Source organism: Musa acuminata, chromosome BXJ1-10, assembly GCF_036884655.1.
Source record: "Musa acuminata AAA Group cultivar baxijiao chromosome BXJ1-10, Cavendish_Baxijiao_AAA, whole genome shotgun sequence".
Lineage (NCBI taxonomy): Eukaryota > Viridiplantae > Streptophyta > Magnoliopsida > Zingiberales > Musaceae > Musa > Musa acuminata.
In genome coordinates, this window is record NC_088336.1 from 35,170,266 (window position 1) to 35,188,047 (window position 17,782).

At 38.0% G+C, this 17,782-nt stretch overlaps 2 protein-coding genes across 3 annotated transcripts; one reads left to right on the plus strand and one right to left on the minus strand.

Moving 5' to 3' along the window:
* Positions 1-1,063: 1,063 nt before the first annotated feature.
* Positions 1,064-11,077, minus strand: LOC103970009 (KH domain-containing protein HEN4). The gene is made up of 7 exons (XM_009383634.3): positions 10,319-11,077; positions 5,143-5,538; positions 4,782-5,030; positions 3,187-3,552; positions 2,075-2,151; positions 1,890-2,001; positions 1,064-1,417 (listed from the first exon to the last, which is right to left on the minus strand). Exons 1-7 carry the CDS (start codon positions 11,003-11,005, stop codon positions 1,274-1,276), a joined length of 2,031 nt encoding a protein of 676 aa, XP_009381909.2. The 5' UTR covers positions 11,006-11,077; the 3' UTR covers positions 1,064-1,273.
* Positions 11,078-12,440: 1,363 nt separating this feature from the next.
* LOC135594720 (beta-glucuronosyltransferase GlcAT14A-like) lies at positions 12,441-16,723 on the plus strand. Of its 2 annotated transcripts, XM_065085189.1 has the most exons (5): positions 12,441-12,896; positions 13,055-13,876; positions 15,293-15,368; positions 15,459-15,574; positions 15,824-16,723. In XM_065085189.1, the coding sequence occupies exons 2-5, from the start codon at positions 13,282-13,284 to the stop codon at positions 16,354-16,356; spliced, it is 1,320 nt and encodes a 439-aa protein (XP_064941261.1). In that variant the 5' UTR covers positions 12,441-12,896; positions 13,055-13,281; the 3' UTR covers positions 16,357-16,723. The 2 variants fall into 2 exon arrangements, with proteins under 2 accessions (XP_064941261.1, XP_064941262.1); XM_065085190.1 differs by having other exon boundaries at positions 12,441-13,876.
* The last annotated feature ends 1,059 nt before the right edge of the window (positions 16,724-17,782 follow it).

The following is a 17,782-nucleotide window of genomic DNA, read 5'->3' on the forward strand; positions in this document are numbered from 1 at the left end:
ATATTAGTAGAGAAGATAGAAGACCGGTAATAATAACATGCATAAGTAGAGCCTATGGGGAGGAAAAAAGTAGTAGAAAAAGATGAAAGTAAAAAATAGAATTAGAATGATTATGAATAGTAAAATATTATTTTTTTTATTTTTTAAAAATTATAAAATAGTAAGAATGAGGCTCTAAATAGTATACTCTTTTTTTTTAAATAGTATCATTAATTTAAAAAGTATCTAAATTATCCCTAAAATAAATTTTCTCCTAATATATTGTTTTGGTCTAATACAATATTTTAACATGTTATAGTATTTTGGTCATCACAAAAAATACATTGTAAAACCTACTTGAAAATATCTAAATAAACTCTTAACCTTAACCAAACTAACTATAAGCTTAAAAATATAAATATTATAATAATTTATGAACAATGACAAGGAAAGAGACATGATATAATAAAATCACTTGTATTAGAACAAAAGATTTATAATATTTATAGTGTTTCTAGTATATCGATAAAACACTATAAATACCCCCCCAAATAAAAAAGAACAGTATATTTTGCAAAGACAGATTAAATTACTGGCTAGAGAAAGTGAATCAAATGGCGAGATTGAATGATCCATCTATAATGACATGATCTCGGCAGATGACCGAGATTGACACTCATTGGGGCATAAATGTTCTTTCAAGCATACATTTATGGACACAATAGCTGAAAACATTTTTATAAAAGAAAAATATCTGTACCATTAGTCACCAATTGTTATATTATATTACATTTCAGCCTAACATAAGAACAGAAAACAATCATCATAAATAACAACCAGGAACTACCTTTCCTATCTGCAAATGTACTTTTCATATTCGCAAAATATGAACACTTCGGTTAGAACAGCGTGGAAGAATTCCAACATTCTCCTTCCTATACACTTATTTTTGCGATGCAAAAACCTAATAGTTTTGTGATGCTTGTGGTCTTTTCACTAGCATATAATTTGATTGAATCATAATAAACACCTACATCAATCATCACGAAACTTAAATTCATATAAACATTCATATACAAAGAGATTGATGAAAGAATATATATCCATAAATATATAAACAACTTCATGCAAACCTTTCCAGTCGCAAAAAGCGGATCCTGCAAATTAGCAGATGCCTATTAAAAAGCAACAGCCACATACCACACCTCTTGAGCCAGCAAAATGGGGCAAGCATAGATTCACAGCAAAAACCTCCTAATATTCAAGACTGAGAAAGTCACCAACCACAAAAACCTCAGTTGTGCTCTAGCCCACATAAGATAAAAGCATGGAGAAGACTTTGCGCAGTTCGGGTCTGCTCGATGGTCCCAGATATGGTGACCGCTCCTTCGGTGGCCCCAGGATTTGGATCACGGACTGCAACCTTTGCCCCTGATATCTGAAGTAACAAAACAAATGTCAATAATGGAACTGGGGTAAGCTTCAACACCCTGCAGTTTCCTAAACTCAAAAAACTGATGGACATCGAACTTTTTCATGGGAACACAAAGGGGAGCTTGATTGTGTCTAAAGGTCTACAAAGTATATAATATCCCTATTCAGGTGGAACACAATTTATACAACTATAGAGATTGTGAATAAATTGTGCTCCTCTTCTTCTTTTCTGAGTAGATTGTGCTCCTTCGTAGTATATATTATTGAATGTAACTTCCAAGAAGCTCTTGGAGGTGTCTTTCTTACTGTAACGACTTCTTGATTAAAATGAAACCACGATAACAAATTTGAAGGAACAAATAGGTCTGTTTGATATGATGATATAGATGGAAGATTGACAGAAGAAACAAGTGATCATGATTTTATTTGCACAATTATTGCTAAAATGCAAAAAGAAAGGTGACCTTATGATATACCTCTCTTAAGTCAGCAAGGTTACTGCCATTATCACCATAAACAAATCCAAGATATTGCTGAGGAACTACAACTTCAACAGTTTTGCTTCTTACTACATTTGCCTGGCTGCCACTGCACATCGACATCCAAATATCAAATATAATCATGTCTAACGAGAGTGCCAGAGTCAAGAACTTGACAATACCTTCCAATCAGCCCACTTTCAAAATCTAAGCTTGTTCCAGCATCCTGATTTCTTCTGGTATTTCCACTATTCACTACCTATAGAAAATAGTGTATCACAGCCTGAGTTTCTTAAAACTTGAATAAGAATTTTCAAGATCCATTTCTTTTAGAACACTTAATGGACATATGGCTGCAGACATTCAGTTGACACTGTCAACTGAATTGATTATATGCCAATATCTCTGTATTTTGTGAAGTTATTTTCTCTACATGCATGCTTTCACAGTTAGTTGCATGTTCATATTTCCAAAAATCTGAATGTAAAACCAAAAGTCATACTACATGATAATGAATGAAATCGTGACTCTGTTAAATATTTAAAAGCAACTAACTGATGCCGTCTACATCCTGATGACCATTTCTACAAAATTCTCCATCTGATTAATTCTCTCACCTCCTAAAACTAAAGCACAGGTTGTCAGTTTAATTCATCACCCTTGATTACAATAGTCCATAGACCTTAACGACGTGTTTATAAATATGTAGCAATATGTCAAGAAAGTATTACAAACGAAGAAAAATGAGGTAATAATTACTTATCTCATCAAATCTTGTGGTTCTCTGAGAACTGCCAAAGCAAGTTGATTGTTATAATATAAACAATTCTCCTATAAGTTGAATGACAATTTAAAACTTAGCAGTTTTAAATATTAGATCATTATTGACAGCATTATATCATATTTAACGGCATGTTCTACTTTTCCCTTAAAAAACTTTAACATTGAATTGCTCTTTTTTTGGCAGCAATTTTCTATAACCAAATCAGAATTGTATGGTACGTATACAGCAGATGGTGCGTTAAAACAGGTCAAAAAATATAAATTTAATTGGATGGAGTGGATCTTTGCTTATAATAAAATATAACCATGTTTAACAAGGTCTGGTTGTCATGCTTTCTATAGTCAACATTTACACTACACTTCGACCTAATAATATCACATTAGCTCTGTTTGGTAGCAGATGCACTAAATTGTTAAGGGTCACGTAACATGATTATTGTCTCTATTTTGAAGACTAAGATAGATTCAATGCTATCCCTGTGTACATTTCACACAAGCCAAATAGCCTTACCTCAGGAGTCAATGTAGGGGCAGCACAATCAGTGGCAGGGGGGCAAGGTCTTGTTGTCTCATTGCCATAAGAACCTCGATCAACCCCAAGTTGATCTACACTTTGTGAGACAGGATGTTGCCTATCTAGAGTGTTGTGAAAACCAACAGCATGATCTGCACTATCAGAAATACTTACTGGGGGGTTAGCTCCGGAAGGGGTCAGTTCATGTCTGGCTGTAGGCAAAACAAAAGGCATTTCATATGTTGCATGAGCCGACTGGCCTATTCCCGCACTTGAATAAGTTTTGAACGGGAAGATAATATCCCGAATCCTGCTAGTAATTAGAAGCAATGCATCCTGAACAGACTGAAACGTACCTGTTACCTGCCAATAAGCATCAAATAATTTAGTTGTTGCAGCCAATGTCGACTTACTACTGATCCATTCCTTTCGTTTCCACAAACAACCTAGACTTTTCATTTCCACACAAGCCTCAAATTTTAACAATTTGTTGCAATGTAGTATTTTCAATTTTGTCTAAACAGAACATAAGATTCTTGAAACTATAGTAAATGAAGCAAAACTAAACTAACAATGGAAGACAAAAATTAAATTATGAAGCACAAGGATTCAAGTCTTAGTCTGACAGCAATTTCAATAAATCAGTCAAATTAGTTGGTACCATTCGAACTAGTCGGTATCAGAATTGACATTACAATAAAATCAGCTTATATAAGTTATGTCTATTTGGTCAAATGTGACTCCCAATTGTCTAAATAAAGCAGAATAGATTCAGAATGGATTCACCTAGCATACAAATTTGTGCTCATACAAATTTGTGCTCAACGGTACCACTTTATATATAGATGAACAGAAGACAGACCTCAGCTTTTCTTTCCAAATTGTTACAAATGTGGGTCTGATTAGCTTAAAGATCTTATATACAATTGAAATACCAGAGTCAGGGCATATTCTCTGAATGTTTATGAGTAAGAAACATGCATGCAGAACATGAGAAAAGCTTTGTTCTTGTCATAATTAAAGAACAGGTTCACTATCAACAGTAAAATAGGAACAATATTATGAGAATGTGTAGTAGGCATGACAAATTACAGAAGCATAGTCTCAGAAAATAATTGCATGACAAACTAGCGCACAAACTTTTGACACTTAAATATGATCGAGTATAAAAATGTTAGAAGACACAGCAACTTAAACCATCACACACTTGACCAATAAAGTGTGGAAGACTTAGTGAAGATAATTCAATTATGGGATCATATTTCACTGATAAAGAGCATCATGGGAATTTTAAAGATGATAAACTATCATTTTATGTAACACACAGTATTCACTGATTATCAACTGAGGTGTCATAAAAAAGGCCAAGGTTAGTCATAAGTTGAAAATTTCTAAAAAATTCACTCACAAATTCATTTAAAGGCCGTTAGTTGCAAACAGCAATCAAGTGTCACTTGCCAACCACAAGACAACATGCATGTGAACAATGGAGGAATCAAAGATCTCCATTTGCAATAGGTATAATGGGTCAAAAATATGAATTACAGCTAACAAAGGAAAAAATACACAAGTATGGAAGAAGATGAGGCTACCTGAACAACTTCATCATTTGGTTGAGCACATCTGGGAACTTGTTCCTTCAAAAAGATCCGGATACTAGCCCCAGTAGCTCGTCTCATTTCAGCAATTACTGCACCACCTTTACCTAATAAACATCCAATTTGGTGTGAAGGAACAAGCAGTCTTGCAGCCACAGCAGAGCCTTTGTCAAGCATCTCTGAAAGTCTAGAATGAACACGAAGTACAGCATCTTGCGCAGGAGATCGACATAATTCTGAAATCTGCACTATGGCAACTACAATGAATCAAGACATCAAATTACACATACATACCAACAATATTCCAAATTAATAAAGTATTATACCGATAATTTGATGATTTTCTTTCACAAACCTCATGTGCAGATATTGTAATAACCCTTTCATCTGAATCTGACACAGGGTCTGCAATCTTAATTGAAGCACCAGTTTCATTTTGCATTGTCCGAATAACAATACCGCCTTTCCCAATAATGCTCCAAACTTTGTCATTTGAGCATAGCATTCTAAATACAACCTCAACCTTCCTCTGGCTGGATGGACTGATTTCTGCTCCTGGATTTGGTGCATGACCTCTAAAATGATACTCTGATACATGAGGGCTGGGCAAGTAGTTCCAATGAGCATAAGGGTCCATAGGTACAAGGGGAACAGTTCTGGCAGAACTAGTCGGTTCTGTCCTCTGGTAGTCTTGTAAACAACTCGACACAGATAGAAGAGCTTTCTTTACAGAAGAGAAACTCCCACTTATCTGACAGTAAGAACTAATAGGTGTAAGTACATGTAAAGAAGCAGAATAAAAAAGTTCAAAACGGAAGCTATTTTGTTAGGCTTCCACCCATGGGACCTACTTATTAGGAATAAGGCTATAAGAAAATGTAATTTCTTTTTGTTAATAACATCAAAAAGGTCCAGAAAGATTGTATACATCTTATCACCTACTTCAGCTATGCTTTCATTCTCAATTCAATGTTACCAAAGCTGCATTCTACATTCTATATTGGTCTTATTGATATCAAAATCCTCAATTTCTGAAATTTGTATTCGTATTTCCAACTTAAGGAGGGTTCTTAATCCATTGTCATTAAACAAAATAATATATCAGAATCAACCAAAGAATTTCATCCTAAATATGTTTTGTAGTTTATAAGCTCATTGGAAGCAAAAGAATTCTGTGGGAATCAAGATTCACAATTAAAAAATAACTAATTCGGATTGACATCCAGATAACTTCCTGAAGAAATCCTGTATTTCATATCATTAATCTTAGGCTGTATTCTCAAGCCACTTCTTTATACACACTAGTCCAGATTAATTAAGTCAACATTATGCCTCGCTTCTAGTATGCCATATCCTGACATAGCCATTTTTTGTTTAAAAAAACTGGGTGTTACAGGGAGGATAGATCTATCAAAGTTTATGCTGGCTAATAATTTCCTGACACAATCTTTCTTTCTCCAAACTAAGACTAATATTAAGGGCATGACGTTCACATCAGAAAGGTCCTAATAAAGTTCTTGCATGTAAAATTATGCAATATGTACAGGTGTTCAAATGAGTCAAATCAAATATGTAGTCTTTAGCATTAAACTCAATGTGAAATACATATATGACATAATCAAATGGCAAAATGAAGAGTTGATATGGCCCTATGATAATCACCCGCATATATTTTGCTAACGATCTTGCTTATCATCCATCATTAATGAAGGTTCAATTAAATGTATTAAGCTTTAAATAATTTACTCTGAGACCACTGGATGTTCTGGTAATGCTTGCAAAGAAGTGCTTTCTTGGGAGACTTTAATGAGCTAAATAGAGCTAGAATGTTTGCTGCTTCATTATCAGAAAGATAAACTCCCACTCAGATATCTTGAAATCCCAGTTGCATCTACTAAACTTAATTAAAACAAGGGACATCAGAGCAAGATACACTAAAAGCTAATAAGTGACTTGCTTGTCCTATCCTCGAAAGAAAATAGCACATGAACTTTTATCAACCCAGAGAAAGCATATGACAATAACAAAAAATATGGCCAACTGCTGAGCGGTAAATGAACACCTTAAAATGACATTTTGACAAAATGTAAAAATGTAGCAAAAGGATTTCTTTTCTGCACTTTGACTAATTATTTATGCTTAAGAGGACGGAATCAAGTACCTGCAAGGTTTCTTTCTCATTGTATGTGCTTCAATTCTATCTAGTCTACACCCAACATAGAAAATGTCTGATAGCAGATATCTACTCTGCACAAATCTGGTCATATATGAATTCACACAATGTAAATTGAGCTGGTCCTTGTTATGCATCATTTACATTTAATGGTAGTCTTCAATTAATGTCTCTCAGCCCTCTAATTGGCATTTGATATGATAAGAATTTGGTTTAAAAATTGCAAAAGTTAAACAAGCAAAGTTCACAATTGTAAGGTTCCACATTTTCTTACCTGGTGACCAAGGCTCTTACCTATAAGGCTACATCATTGATCCTCCCCATAGTCTGCATTTGTGGACTACTAGGATGAATAGTGCCCTCTAATTGACATTTCTTATTATAAGAATTTGCTGTAAAAGTTAAACAATTAAAGTTGCTCCTTTGCTACCTGAGTGACCAAGGTTTTAGTCGTGGAAATAGCCCGTCCAAGGTCCATCATTGATCCTCCTATAGTCCGCATTGGTGGGGTTTTTAGTGCACTAAGCCATTCTTTTAAAGTTTGTAATAGATCATGTTAAGATGTGGAAAAATGACTATACAATAGTCCATATCTGTCTGCCCTGAACTACGAAGATATTAGAGTAGACTGTTCATATGATAGAAGAGTCAAAAGTCTAAAGTCTAAACCATTTGGTTCTCATGAAATGCAGCATTTCATATTTCATCATATCAGCAATAAGAATCTTGCAGATCAATGGTTGGATTAAACAGGCCAACAAGCAGAAGCTTTAGTTTACACTAATTAAAATCTACTCGGAAATCACCATCCAGCATAGGATGTATTTGGAATTGTCAATTGATGATTACAAGACTACTCAATCAATTAGAACCGTCAATTGTGTATACGCAATCAGTTTCGGATGGCTTCTTTGCTAATCATGTTAACAAAAAGATCCTACTCCTACAAGGTGTTCAGAAGAAGATGTAATCTTCTCCTTGGTTATAGGTTACTTATCTTTTTCCCTTGCCTATGGCTATGCAATTTAATTTCAGAAGTGGAAAAGATCTTGTGGTATGATGAACTATGACATCCATGATGAAATATCAAATGACCACAACTAAAATGTTCTGTCGTTAATAAAGATCTTTTCAGATCTAAAATCATCCTTTATCCTATCAGTGTTCATTCATCAAGGATTTCTCTAAGCACCCATTTAGAGTAAATCTTGTAAAATCCATTGAAGCAGCAATGTTACATGACCCATTACCCTAGTTACTTTCCTATGTATAAAACAATATGCTTCCACAGTTCTAAAACCAAAACACGCATGTGTTATGTACACATGACTATATATATATATATATATACATACATATATATATGTATATGTATAAATATGTATATGTATGTATATATATGTATATATATATATATATATGTGTGTGTATATATATATATGTATATATATATATATATATGTATATATATATATATATATGTATATATATTACATATATATATGTATATATATATAACAGAATATAAGAAAAAGCTTCAAGATGCAACTTCATTGAAAATCAATAAACGAAACAAAGCCCATCAAGAAATGTCACTGATAAAGCACAAGGAACAGTAGGAAGATTATGTAAAGTTTCAAGTACTTTGAAGTTTGAAGAAAGCTATCAGTAATGCACATGCATCTGCGCATGCACACACAGTCACACACACACTTCTAGTTATGCAAGTGATCCAAAGAAAGCATGCAAATCCTCATGCAAACCTCTTTTATTATGAAACTAATAACGGATTAACCTCCAGAAGACCTTATACAAGCACGGCATATACTCGAGGGACGAAAGGGAATGCAAAAGGGCAGGCATATTGAATAAAAGAAATAACTAGGGCACGTCAGAGAGGATAAATTATAATTTTACTTTGTTTCTTAGGAATAGAAAATGAATAAAATGTTCCTCCCTAAAATCACACAGCTAACTGCCTATGACAATGGGTGTACCAGATGCTCATTGCAATCAGTTCATTACCCCTTGAGGAAGATGAAACTAAGGATGTCTTCCTGTCTAACAATGTTTGCATCACATAAAGCATTAAATCTGCATAGGAATAAAGGAAAGCCTTAGTGTGCAAAACCAGTGCATTAGATCGACTCTGGTCATCCAAGTCGTAAAGAAATTGTCCCAAAACCCACCCTCAAAAAAATCGACAGGGTTGGTTTTCCAAATATTAATTACATGTTCACTTTCCCCTCACTATCCATTTGTGTATTTGCTTCACATGCATCATGACTAGTCGCATCCATTTGAACATATAATAAATCATTTTTTTATCCCGTAAAATCAAATCTCAAAATATAATGGAGAAAAACCCTTCTTCAAGATTCAAATAGAGAACCTCTTCTAGAAGAAGAGGCATCTCATTTCTACATAGTTTCTTCAGTCATATTTTTATTTTAGCTACAAAAAAAAATGAATATAAGCACTCTAAGAAACCTTCTACTCATTTCACGAACATGTTTTCCCAACCATAAGATGCGGTGCTTCTTTCATGGACTGAAGCTTTTCATTTAGTATTTTGCATTTACGGCACATGGTTTCAGGCTTTCAGAAACCCTGACTCTTTTTTGGCAACAGAGACAAAAATGGCAGTAGGCAGAAACATACAGTAATAATCATTAATATGATTACAGAATGAACAACTTCTTAAGTTTGGGATCTGGCATGCTGCAGAATCCAAAACTGCAAAAGAACAAAAGCAAATGAATGATAATAATGTCATCCTTCTATTGGATATGAACACTGATTTTTCCTACACTATTGGAAGTGGGCATTTAGATATAACATTTTAAAAGAACATAGCCAATTCATTGAATCACTTGATATGAATAGATGATAAACTGCATAGATATAGATAGATTGGTCTCACGGTGAAGAATCTTATCTTATATGAGATCACAAACGACAGGGTAGAAGAATATTACCTAACATACAACTCTAGTTCTCTATCTCTTGTTACTTTCTCCTCTTAAAGTAGGACCTGTGAACACTAAAATCGAATGTTAAGAACTGCCCATCAACAAGTAAGAGATCTAACACAGACAGAGACATAATTACTAATATGGAACCGCAATAAGATTTTCATAGGCCAAGTAATTCAGGGGTTTCTACATAATGTATTACCTAAAAAATGCACCTGTCAGTTATTGCACAGTAAGCTTCATCAATGCTCGATGATTACAGTGGAGGAAAAATAGAGTCTTCTAATGCATGCCAACATGCAAGACTATTCACTTGGCGTTTGAGTGTAAGAAAACATGATAACCAAGCACAATAAAAAAAAAAAAAACCAACAGCTACTCACATGGATCAGCTCATCACCAGCAGAGGCACATGTTGGCACCTGATCCTTCCCAAAAACCCTAACTTGAGCTCCACTCCCCTGTCTGATCTTCTCGACAACTTTCCCACCTTTCCCTAGAACGGAACCTACTTGGTTGCCCTGCGCCAGCAGCCGGCAAAGTACCAACCCATGCATTCCCTTCTCCTTGGTGCCTCCTCCTCCATCAATTCCCTCCCCAAGCCCGTCCTCGTCCACCCTAAGTATCCGCTCAAAAACCCTAATCAACGCGCGCTGAGCCGGCGAGGCATCCGCCTCCGCCTCTCCTCCGCCGGCCTCCGCCCACCTCTTCGGCTGGGCCTCGGCGACAACAACGACCACGCGTTCGTCCGAGCCAGGGACGGGGTCCTCGACGCGGATCCTGGCACCGGTCTCCTCCCGGCACCGGCGTAGGAAGGCGCCACCCTTGCCAACGACGCCGCCGGACTTGTCACCGGGGCAAAGGATACGGAATACGATCTGGACGGAGGAAGGCTTCAGCGGGGGAGGGGACCGGAAGGGGACCCTGGCGGAGGGGGGGTGGCGGCGCTTGGACGCGGAAGCAGAGGAGGATGAGGAGGAGGAAGGGGAGGGGGAGGCGGGGTTGGGCTCGCCGGCAGCAGCAGCGGCGGCGGCGGAGGATAGGTCGAGGGGGCGCTTGGGGCCTTCCATGGGTGCCACTGCTTCCACCACCCCTCTCGTCAACTACCAAACCCTCGTTTTGCTACACGTGGATACACCGCTTAGACTCACATGTTATCGTCGGCAAAGCATCGAACATTACGCCCGCATCATTCGCATCCAACTCCTGATGTATTATCCACCGTTGAAATGAAGATTGATTTGAGATATCCATCCACGTTAAATGAGCAAGTCAGCTTATCAGATCGGGTAATGAAATAATCTTATTAATGTTTAGAATTTAGTTTCTTTTTCCCAATTTTATGGTGTAAGAACTCAAATCACAAATAATATATGTTATTTTTGGCTAAATCATGCATGTTTGAACTCGATGATCATGTCAACTTTAGAAATTCCATCCTTAAAGAATGATAAAGAACTCCAGACGGGCCCAAAGTCAAAGAGGAAACTGCAGCCTTTTAATTTCTTAATGTTTGGATTAATGATCCAATAATCACGCAGGTATAACCTCAGCGAGACTATCTCGCAGTCCACTGGTCAACGCACGCCACCGCCGGCCACAAAGGAGTTGGGAACGAGCGCCTTTCTTTTATTTATTATAAGCCACCAAGTCCTTTTCCTAGTAGACTACAATTTTTTTCTATGGAACATGAGGTTGGACTGATTGATCCATCCACCAGCCAAACGATGCAATATTCCAAGATTGCGTGTCTCGGACCATTTGTTGTTTTGCATCCTTCAGTCAAAAGTTGATGATGCATCGACCAGTCATTTGATTCCACGAAGAAGACCGAGAAACATGAGCTTCCCAGGAGGGAAACAGGTCCCGTCGCATGATGTGTATCCTCTGTCTTCGTCTCCTTTGTCTTCTTTAAGAAACGACACTTCTGACAAAATTGAAACGCCGTCTTTTGTCGTTTGTTCAAGAGAAGCGAACGGTTCACTAAGATGAGACGTAATCTCCATGAGTAGGAAGCTTAAGCTACACTGATGTCTCCAAACCTCACGGTTTCATAAACTACACCGATTCAGTCGGCAGTGGTTTGCCGCAGAGCAGTATGTGTGCTTGAAGTTGATCGCCTGTTGGTATGATTCGACAGTATTAATCCGAGCATCGAGTATGTCGGAATATTTTCAGATGAACAAGTCTGAATCGAAACTATCGAAAAAGATGCGACCTGTGTCCATGAACTTGCGTTGATTTTGTGCCCGATCATGGTGGAGTGACGATTATCTACTGCTTAGTTCTGCTACGGAGGTGGAGAATTTATTTGCCGACGGTTGGCTGTCACCGGCAATTCCTGAGTGGAAGAGTTCGCTCGGACGAAGAGACGATCCTGTTATACGTAATGGTATTATTAGTACGTGAAGTTGATGAATCCGACATTGTTTATATCAGCCGTTATTAACAAGGTGGGAGGGATCGCAGAACAACCACCCCGGCGAGGAATGATGACACCTACCTCTCTCCTCTCTCCTCTCTCTCTGTCTCTGTCTCTGCGCTCCGTACAGTGCTGTGGACCCCTGTTCTCTCCCATTGTCCGTGAACGAAAGGCAGGGAGGAGGACTGGAGCGGAACCACGTCGAATTCCTTGGCCCCTCACGGTCCTGTGTCCTCTTTGCTGTTCCAGATCGCAAAGCTCACACCTTGACCCTGCTTCGGTGCTTCTTCGTCTTCGATCGTTTCTAATACTAGCGTCCCTTCCCAACCCCCGTCCGACGCGTTTTGATCCGCTTTGGATCCGATTTCTTGGCCATCGTCCCCGAATAGGACGGTTTTCTCGGGAAATATCTCGCCGTTCCGCTCGCTAAATCCGCGGTGAGCGCGCCGAGGGATCACGGCTGTCCGCGAGGTGCGCACGATTCCCCCACCGGTGCCCCCGCTTGCGTCTTTGAACAAAACTCCGCCTTTCTTACCCAGGTATGCCCATTTCCTGAGTACGAGCGTTGACTCCGATCAAAGGTTGCGTCTTGCGGTCTTTTTTCTCTGTTGGAATTTTCTCCTCGCCCCAGTCTTCTTATTGGCCGATTTAGATCGGTCTATATCTCTTCTTGTTGTGGTAAATCTTTTTTCGTTAGAAAAATCGAAGTCTTGGATAATCATCAATTTGTTGGAGTCGGCGGTAACTTCCTGGAAAAGATTGATCTTGCGGCTATTTCCGATGATCCAAGCGCTAATTAGGAAGTTGCTCGCCCGACTCATGTTGCAAAGAGAGGGGAACTTCTGTGCTTCCGTCTTTGGATCATACTAGTTCGGAGATGTCGTCTGATTCTTTCCATTTGGTTGGAACTTGCATTCGTGGAGGATGATAGAATCTTTTGTGAACACTTGGAGGCGTCTGATGCACAAAATTGGTGGTAATAATTGGATAGTGAACTCGAGTTGTCAGATGAGGCTCCTCAAGTTTTCCCCGAGGATCGTCATCGTGGTGTTGGTTGTTGCTGCATCGATCTTAGGAGTTCTTACCCATTCTTTTCTGCAAGGAGGAGCATGGATTGCTGCTGACCAGAAACTTGGACTAGTTGTTGGACCTTTGTTGAAGGGGCCTGCTGATCCCCCGGTTTTTGCATATTGGATATCGGGCACCGGCAGCGAAGGTCAGAAGATGCTGAGGCTGTTGAAGGCAGTGTATCACCCGAGGAACCGATATCTTCTCCACCTAGATGCAGGTTCCTCAGCTGTTGAGAGGAGCAACCTGGCACGCTCGGTTCAATCCGAAAGGCTCTTCAGAGCTTTCAGAAATGTCAATGTCATCGGCCAAAGTTATGCAGTCGATCGAACAGGTCCATCAGTACTTGCTGCAACACTTCATGGGGCTGCAGTTCTGCTCAGGCTTAATGCTGATTGGGACTGGTTCATTACCTTAAGTGCTTCGGATTATCCACTTGTTACCCAAGACGGTGAGAGTTTGCATTTTTGCTTTATGCTAACAGCTGATCTTTTTCTGTGTAGGTTGTTATTTTTACTTCTATTGATTTATGTAGCATTTCATTTGCTTACTGCAATGGAGTAGTTCTTAAACCATATATTAGCTTGAAATTAACAATCAGAGACATTCCTCAGATGCCTCCTGGTTTACTTCTGCATGATCTCTAAAAGAACATATGAAACTAATGAGTATGAGGGGTTGCCTTTGCGAGTAAGGATTTTTATCATGAAGAAAATTTATGTCCTTTCTCTAGCATTAATAGCAGCAACAATTGCTACTAAGATTTGATATCTGATTATAGTGTCCTGTTGCTTGGAGCCTTTGTGCCTATTAGCATTCTTGCATGACTGTATAAGATACAATGATCTCGTGCAGTTGTTGCCCATATCCGAGCTTTTTCCATGTGGTGATGATGGCCTTTGCTTTATTAAGGTACAGCAACATGAGCAGTTGTTCTAATTGTGGTTGTTGTTTGAGCTTCAGAAGAGAAGACTAGTGGAATATGAATTTGTCTTCGATTAAGATTCTAGCAACTCACCTGCCTATCATATGTTGTCCAAACAATCTCAAATAAAAAAGGAAGAAAAGATATGTATGAGCAACCTTATCTTCATCACTGCAGGTACGAATGCTCTCATCCTTATTTAATGTTCGAGTAGTGGACATTGCAGTGGTGGATCTTAAAACAAGCTGATTATGACTTGTAATTCAGGGTGAGAACAGGCCTACATGATTAAACCCTAAATCTGATGAGAACTCCAAGGCTTAATGCGGAAGATTAGGATCAATCTAAGAACATGAATAAGTGAGTTTGCGTGGGCAACATCCTAAGTCATTACACATCACAACTCTTTTGCAAGTGAATCCAGTTTTGCTATTACTCTTTGTAAATTAATTGGTTCCTTCTTTTTCCCCTTTCAGCAACTTTTCTTTCAAGTGAAGCAAATCTAACCTGCTACCAATCCCTGAATTTTGACGTTCTGAGTTTGACACCTTTACACCTTTCTAGAAAACATCATTTATGTGTCTTTGAAGTATCTTTTGTGGGAAGACTATTTTTATTTTATTGGTTAGAAACAGAATTGACAGAGAAGGCCTTATAGGCTCATTGTCAGAGACAGAGCTTTCTTGAATTATGGTTACAATGTCAAGATATGTAATGCCAAATTTATCAGACATGATAGATCTTCTCAGACTTCTGCCAGAAAAAACTTAATATATATGCTTTCTGGTTTGAATTTATGTTGGAGTCAGAAATATTCTATCGTAGAGAATATGTAACCCGTGTCTGTAGCATTGAAACTCCATGTTTATGCTATTTACTCATCAACCAGATATCTCTGTCTTGTATCTTTCGTTCTCCTTATTTTCTTCATTGCAATGGCAGATCTTCTTCATGTTTTCGCTTCTTTGCCCCGGAATCTGAACTTCATTGATCACACCAGTGATCTTGGTTGGAAAGAGTGAGGCTAGCTCCAATATCTAAGACTATTTTTGTATTTATTTGTGTTCTTAAGTAGCTCTTTAATTTGTGATGAACTTTTTTGATGTAGGTATGCTAGGTTTGACAAAATTGTCGTAGACCCCAGTCTTTACATGGACAAGAATTCCCAATTGCTTATTTCGTCAGGAACACGTAAAACACCAGATGCTTTTAAGATATTCACAGGTATTTACATTTGGTTCTTTTCGCTTTGTTCACCAGTCCTATATCCTTTTCTCCGTTTGATTTCTTTTTTGAATCTTAAGCATGTTGTCATTATAAGTGTCCATACATTTGGGACTGAAGTCTAGCATGACGATCAAATTATCTCCCAATTTTTATTTACATTCTAAGTGTTGGCCCAACCACCTTAAGGTCATCAAGTGTTTTACCGTCGAGATGGTAATGGCTTATCCTTTCTTTTACACGAAACAGGTTCTCCATGGGTGATTCTTAGCAGAGCTTTTGTGGAGCATTGCATTCAGGGTCCCGATAACCTCCCTCGGAAATTACTCATGTACTTTGCGAATGTAGCCTACTCAATGGAATCCTACTTTCAAACTGTGATCTGCAACTCTCCCGAGTTCCAAAACACAACGGTCAATAATGATCTGAGATACATAGTTTGGGACAACCCACCAGGATTGGAGCCTCTCTTTCTTAACCAAACACACTTCAAGGCCATGATAAAGAGCAGAGCAGCTTTCGCTAGGAAGTTTGTGGAAGATGATCCAGTGCTGAAGAAGGTGGATAAGAGGATACTAAAGCGTGTGCAAAGTGGAGTTGGTTTTGGACAGTGGTGCTCGAGCCGACCTGGAAACAAGAAGAACAAGTCGAAAGGTGATGCCTGTTTAAGCTGGGGTGACATCAACGTCGTTAAGCCAGGTCCATCGGCGACGAGGTTAAAAAGCTTGGTCGCGGAGCTCATTTCAGAGGACAAGCTGTATTCGGACCAGTGTAAATTTTGATGAGATGACCTGCTATGATTCAGCGATTTGGCTCGTCGCTCTAAGAATCATTGTACAATCATTTGCAGCGTGCAGTTGATGAACCAGCATCCATCATGTCAAATTGTTGTTGTGATTAGTGCAGCCTACATCATGTGTTTAGTGATTTGGGTAATCATCATGCGACAGGTTTCGATTCAAGGTCCCATGCCCTAGAAGAAGTGATACGGACTCTTTTAGTATCCTTTATATAGATTTATGTTAGAGCATTTCGAGTCACTTTACACTGTAGATGGGTGGAGGGGGATAAGAAGGAGAATGTAAACACAATTGCTTCTTAAGCATTCAAATGTGTCTTTGAATGTCACATTGATTGTTTGCATGACTATTAGCCCACTTTGATTCTTATACGAAAAAGGCATCTGTTTCATTGTTAAAGATGACTTTTCATTATAGTGAAATATTGTGAATTTTTTCATCTGCTATTATCCCAGTTTTATGGTTTATTTCATATTGTAAGCCTGGAGTGCATGTTGAACATGACAGAACCCTGTTTCAAACAATTTGGTGAGGTCTATGCCCAATTCTCATCTACTTTGTAGTTAGAGATTTTTGAGTTAGGGGCTGTGAAATCATGTTCAGCTCCAAACATGATTCGGGATGCTCAAAAGGCCCAGAAAAATGTCTATAATTTGGAAATATCATGTATAACATTCATAAATCAACACAAAATCAATGATATAAATTAGCAATTTTGCATGAAAAATATGAACGAGACCATTTCAATTAATGATTCAAACCAACCTTGTGGATATCAAATTTTCTTGTTATAATATTTATTTTTACCCTTCTCGGTATACAAGTTTGAACCATTTCAAACTATGTTAATTCTTATTCTTTAATATTTCAGAAATTATAGATAACGTTCGATGGAGTCGTTCTTGATTTCGAAATGAAAATGTAACGAGACAAATATGTCAACATCTCCTTACAATAATAATCATGATGTCTCAACTATTTGGAATCAATTATAAATTACATATTACCCTTTAGAGATTTAAAAAATTTATATTGAAATATATATAATTATAAAAAAAACATTCAGGTCTGTTTATCCTAACGTCGGTTTTATCAATGGAAACATAAAAATAATAGACAAAAAGATAATTTCAATTGTTCCCATTGGTGGTGGCAGACAATGTCAGTGGTGTCGAATGGTAGCATCGTTGGGAGCCCCGAGTGATTATTATGGATGAGGAGAGTGATGACAAGAGATGGGGGCCACTTGTCAGCATTGAGGTAATTGTCAAGTGGCAAAAGGGTCACTCGACATTTGCATCAATGTCGATGCAGATGAAGAGCGATAAAAGGATCACTCATCGCATCAAGGTCGATACAGTTGTCAAGCGACAAAAGGGTCGCTCACGCGTCGGTGTCAATGCAGCTA

Bases quoted from the DNA above. Each gene is read 5' to 3' on its own strand.
- LOC103970009 (XM_009383634.3), bottom strand. From the start codon at position 11,005: ATGGAAGGCCCCAAGCGCCCCCTCGACCTATCCTCCGCCGCCGCCGCT. The intron at 5,539-10,318 runs GTGAGTAGCTGT...TCTTACTGTCAG, and splicing joins CTGGTGATGAGCTGATCCAT to ATAAGTGGGAGTTTCTCTTC. The intron at 5,031-5,142 runs GTTTGTGAAAGA...GCCATAGTGCAG, and splicing joins TTACAATATCTGCACATGAG to ATTTCAGAATTATGTCGATC.
- LOC135594720 (XM_065085190.1), top strand. From the start codon at position 13,282: ATGATAGAATCTTTTGTGAACACTTGGAGGCGTCTGATGCACAAAATT. The intron at 13,877-15,292 runs GTGAGAGTTTGC...TTGCAATGGCAG, and splicing joins TCCACTTGTTACCCAAGACG to ATCTTCTTCATGTTTTCGCT. The intron at 15,575-15,823 runs GTATTTACATTT...TACACGAAACAG, and splicing joins TGCTTTTAAGATATTCACAG to GTTCTCCATGGGTGATTCTT.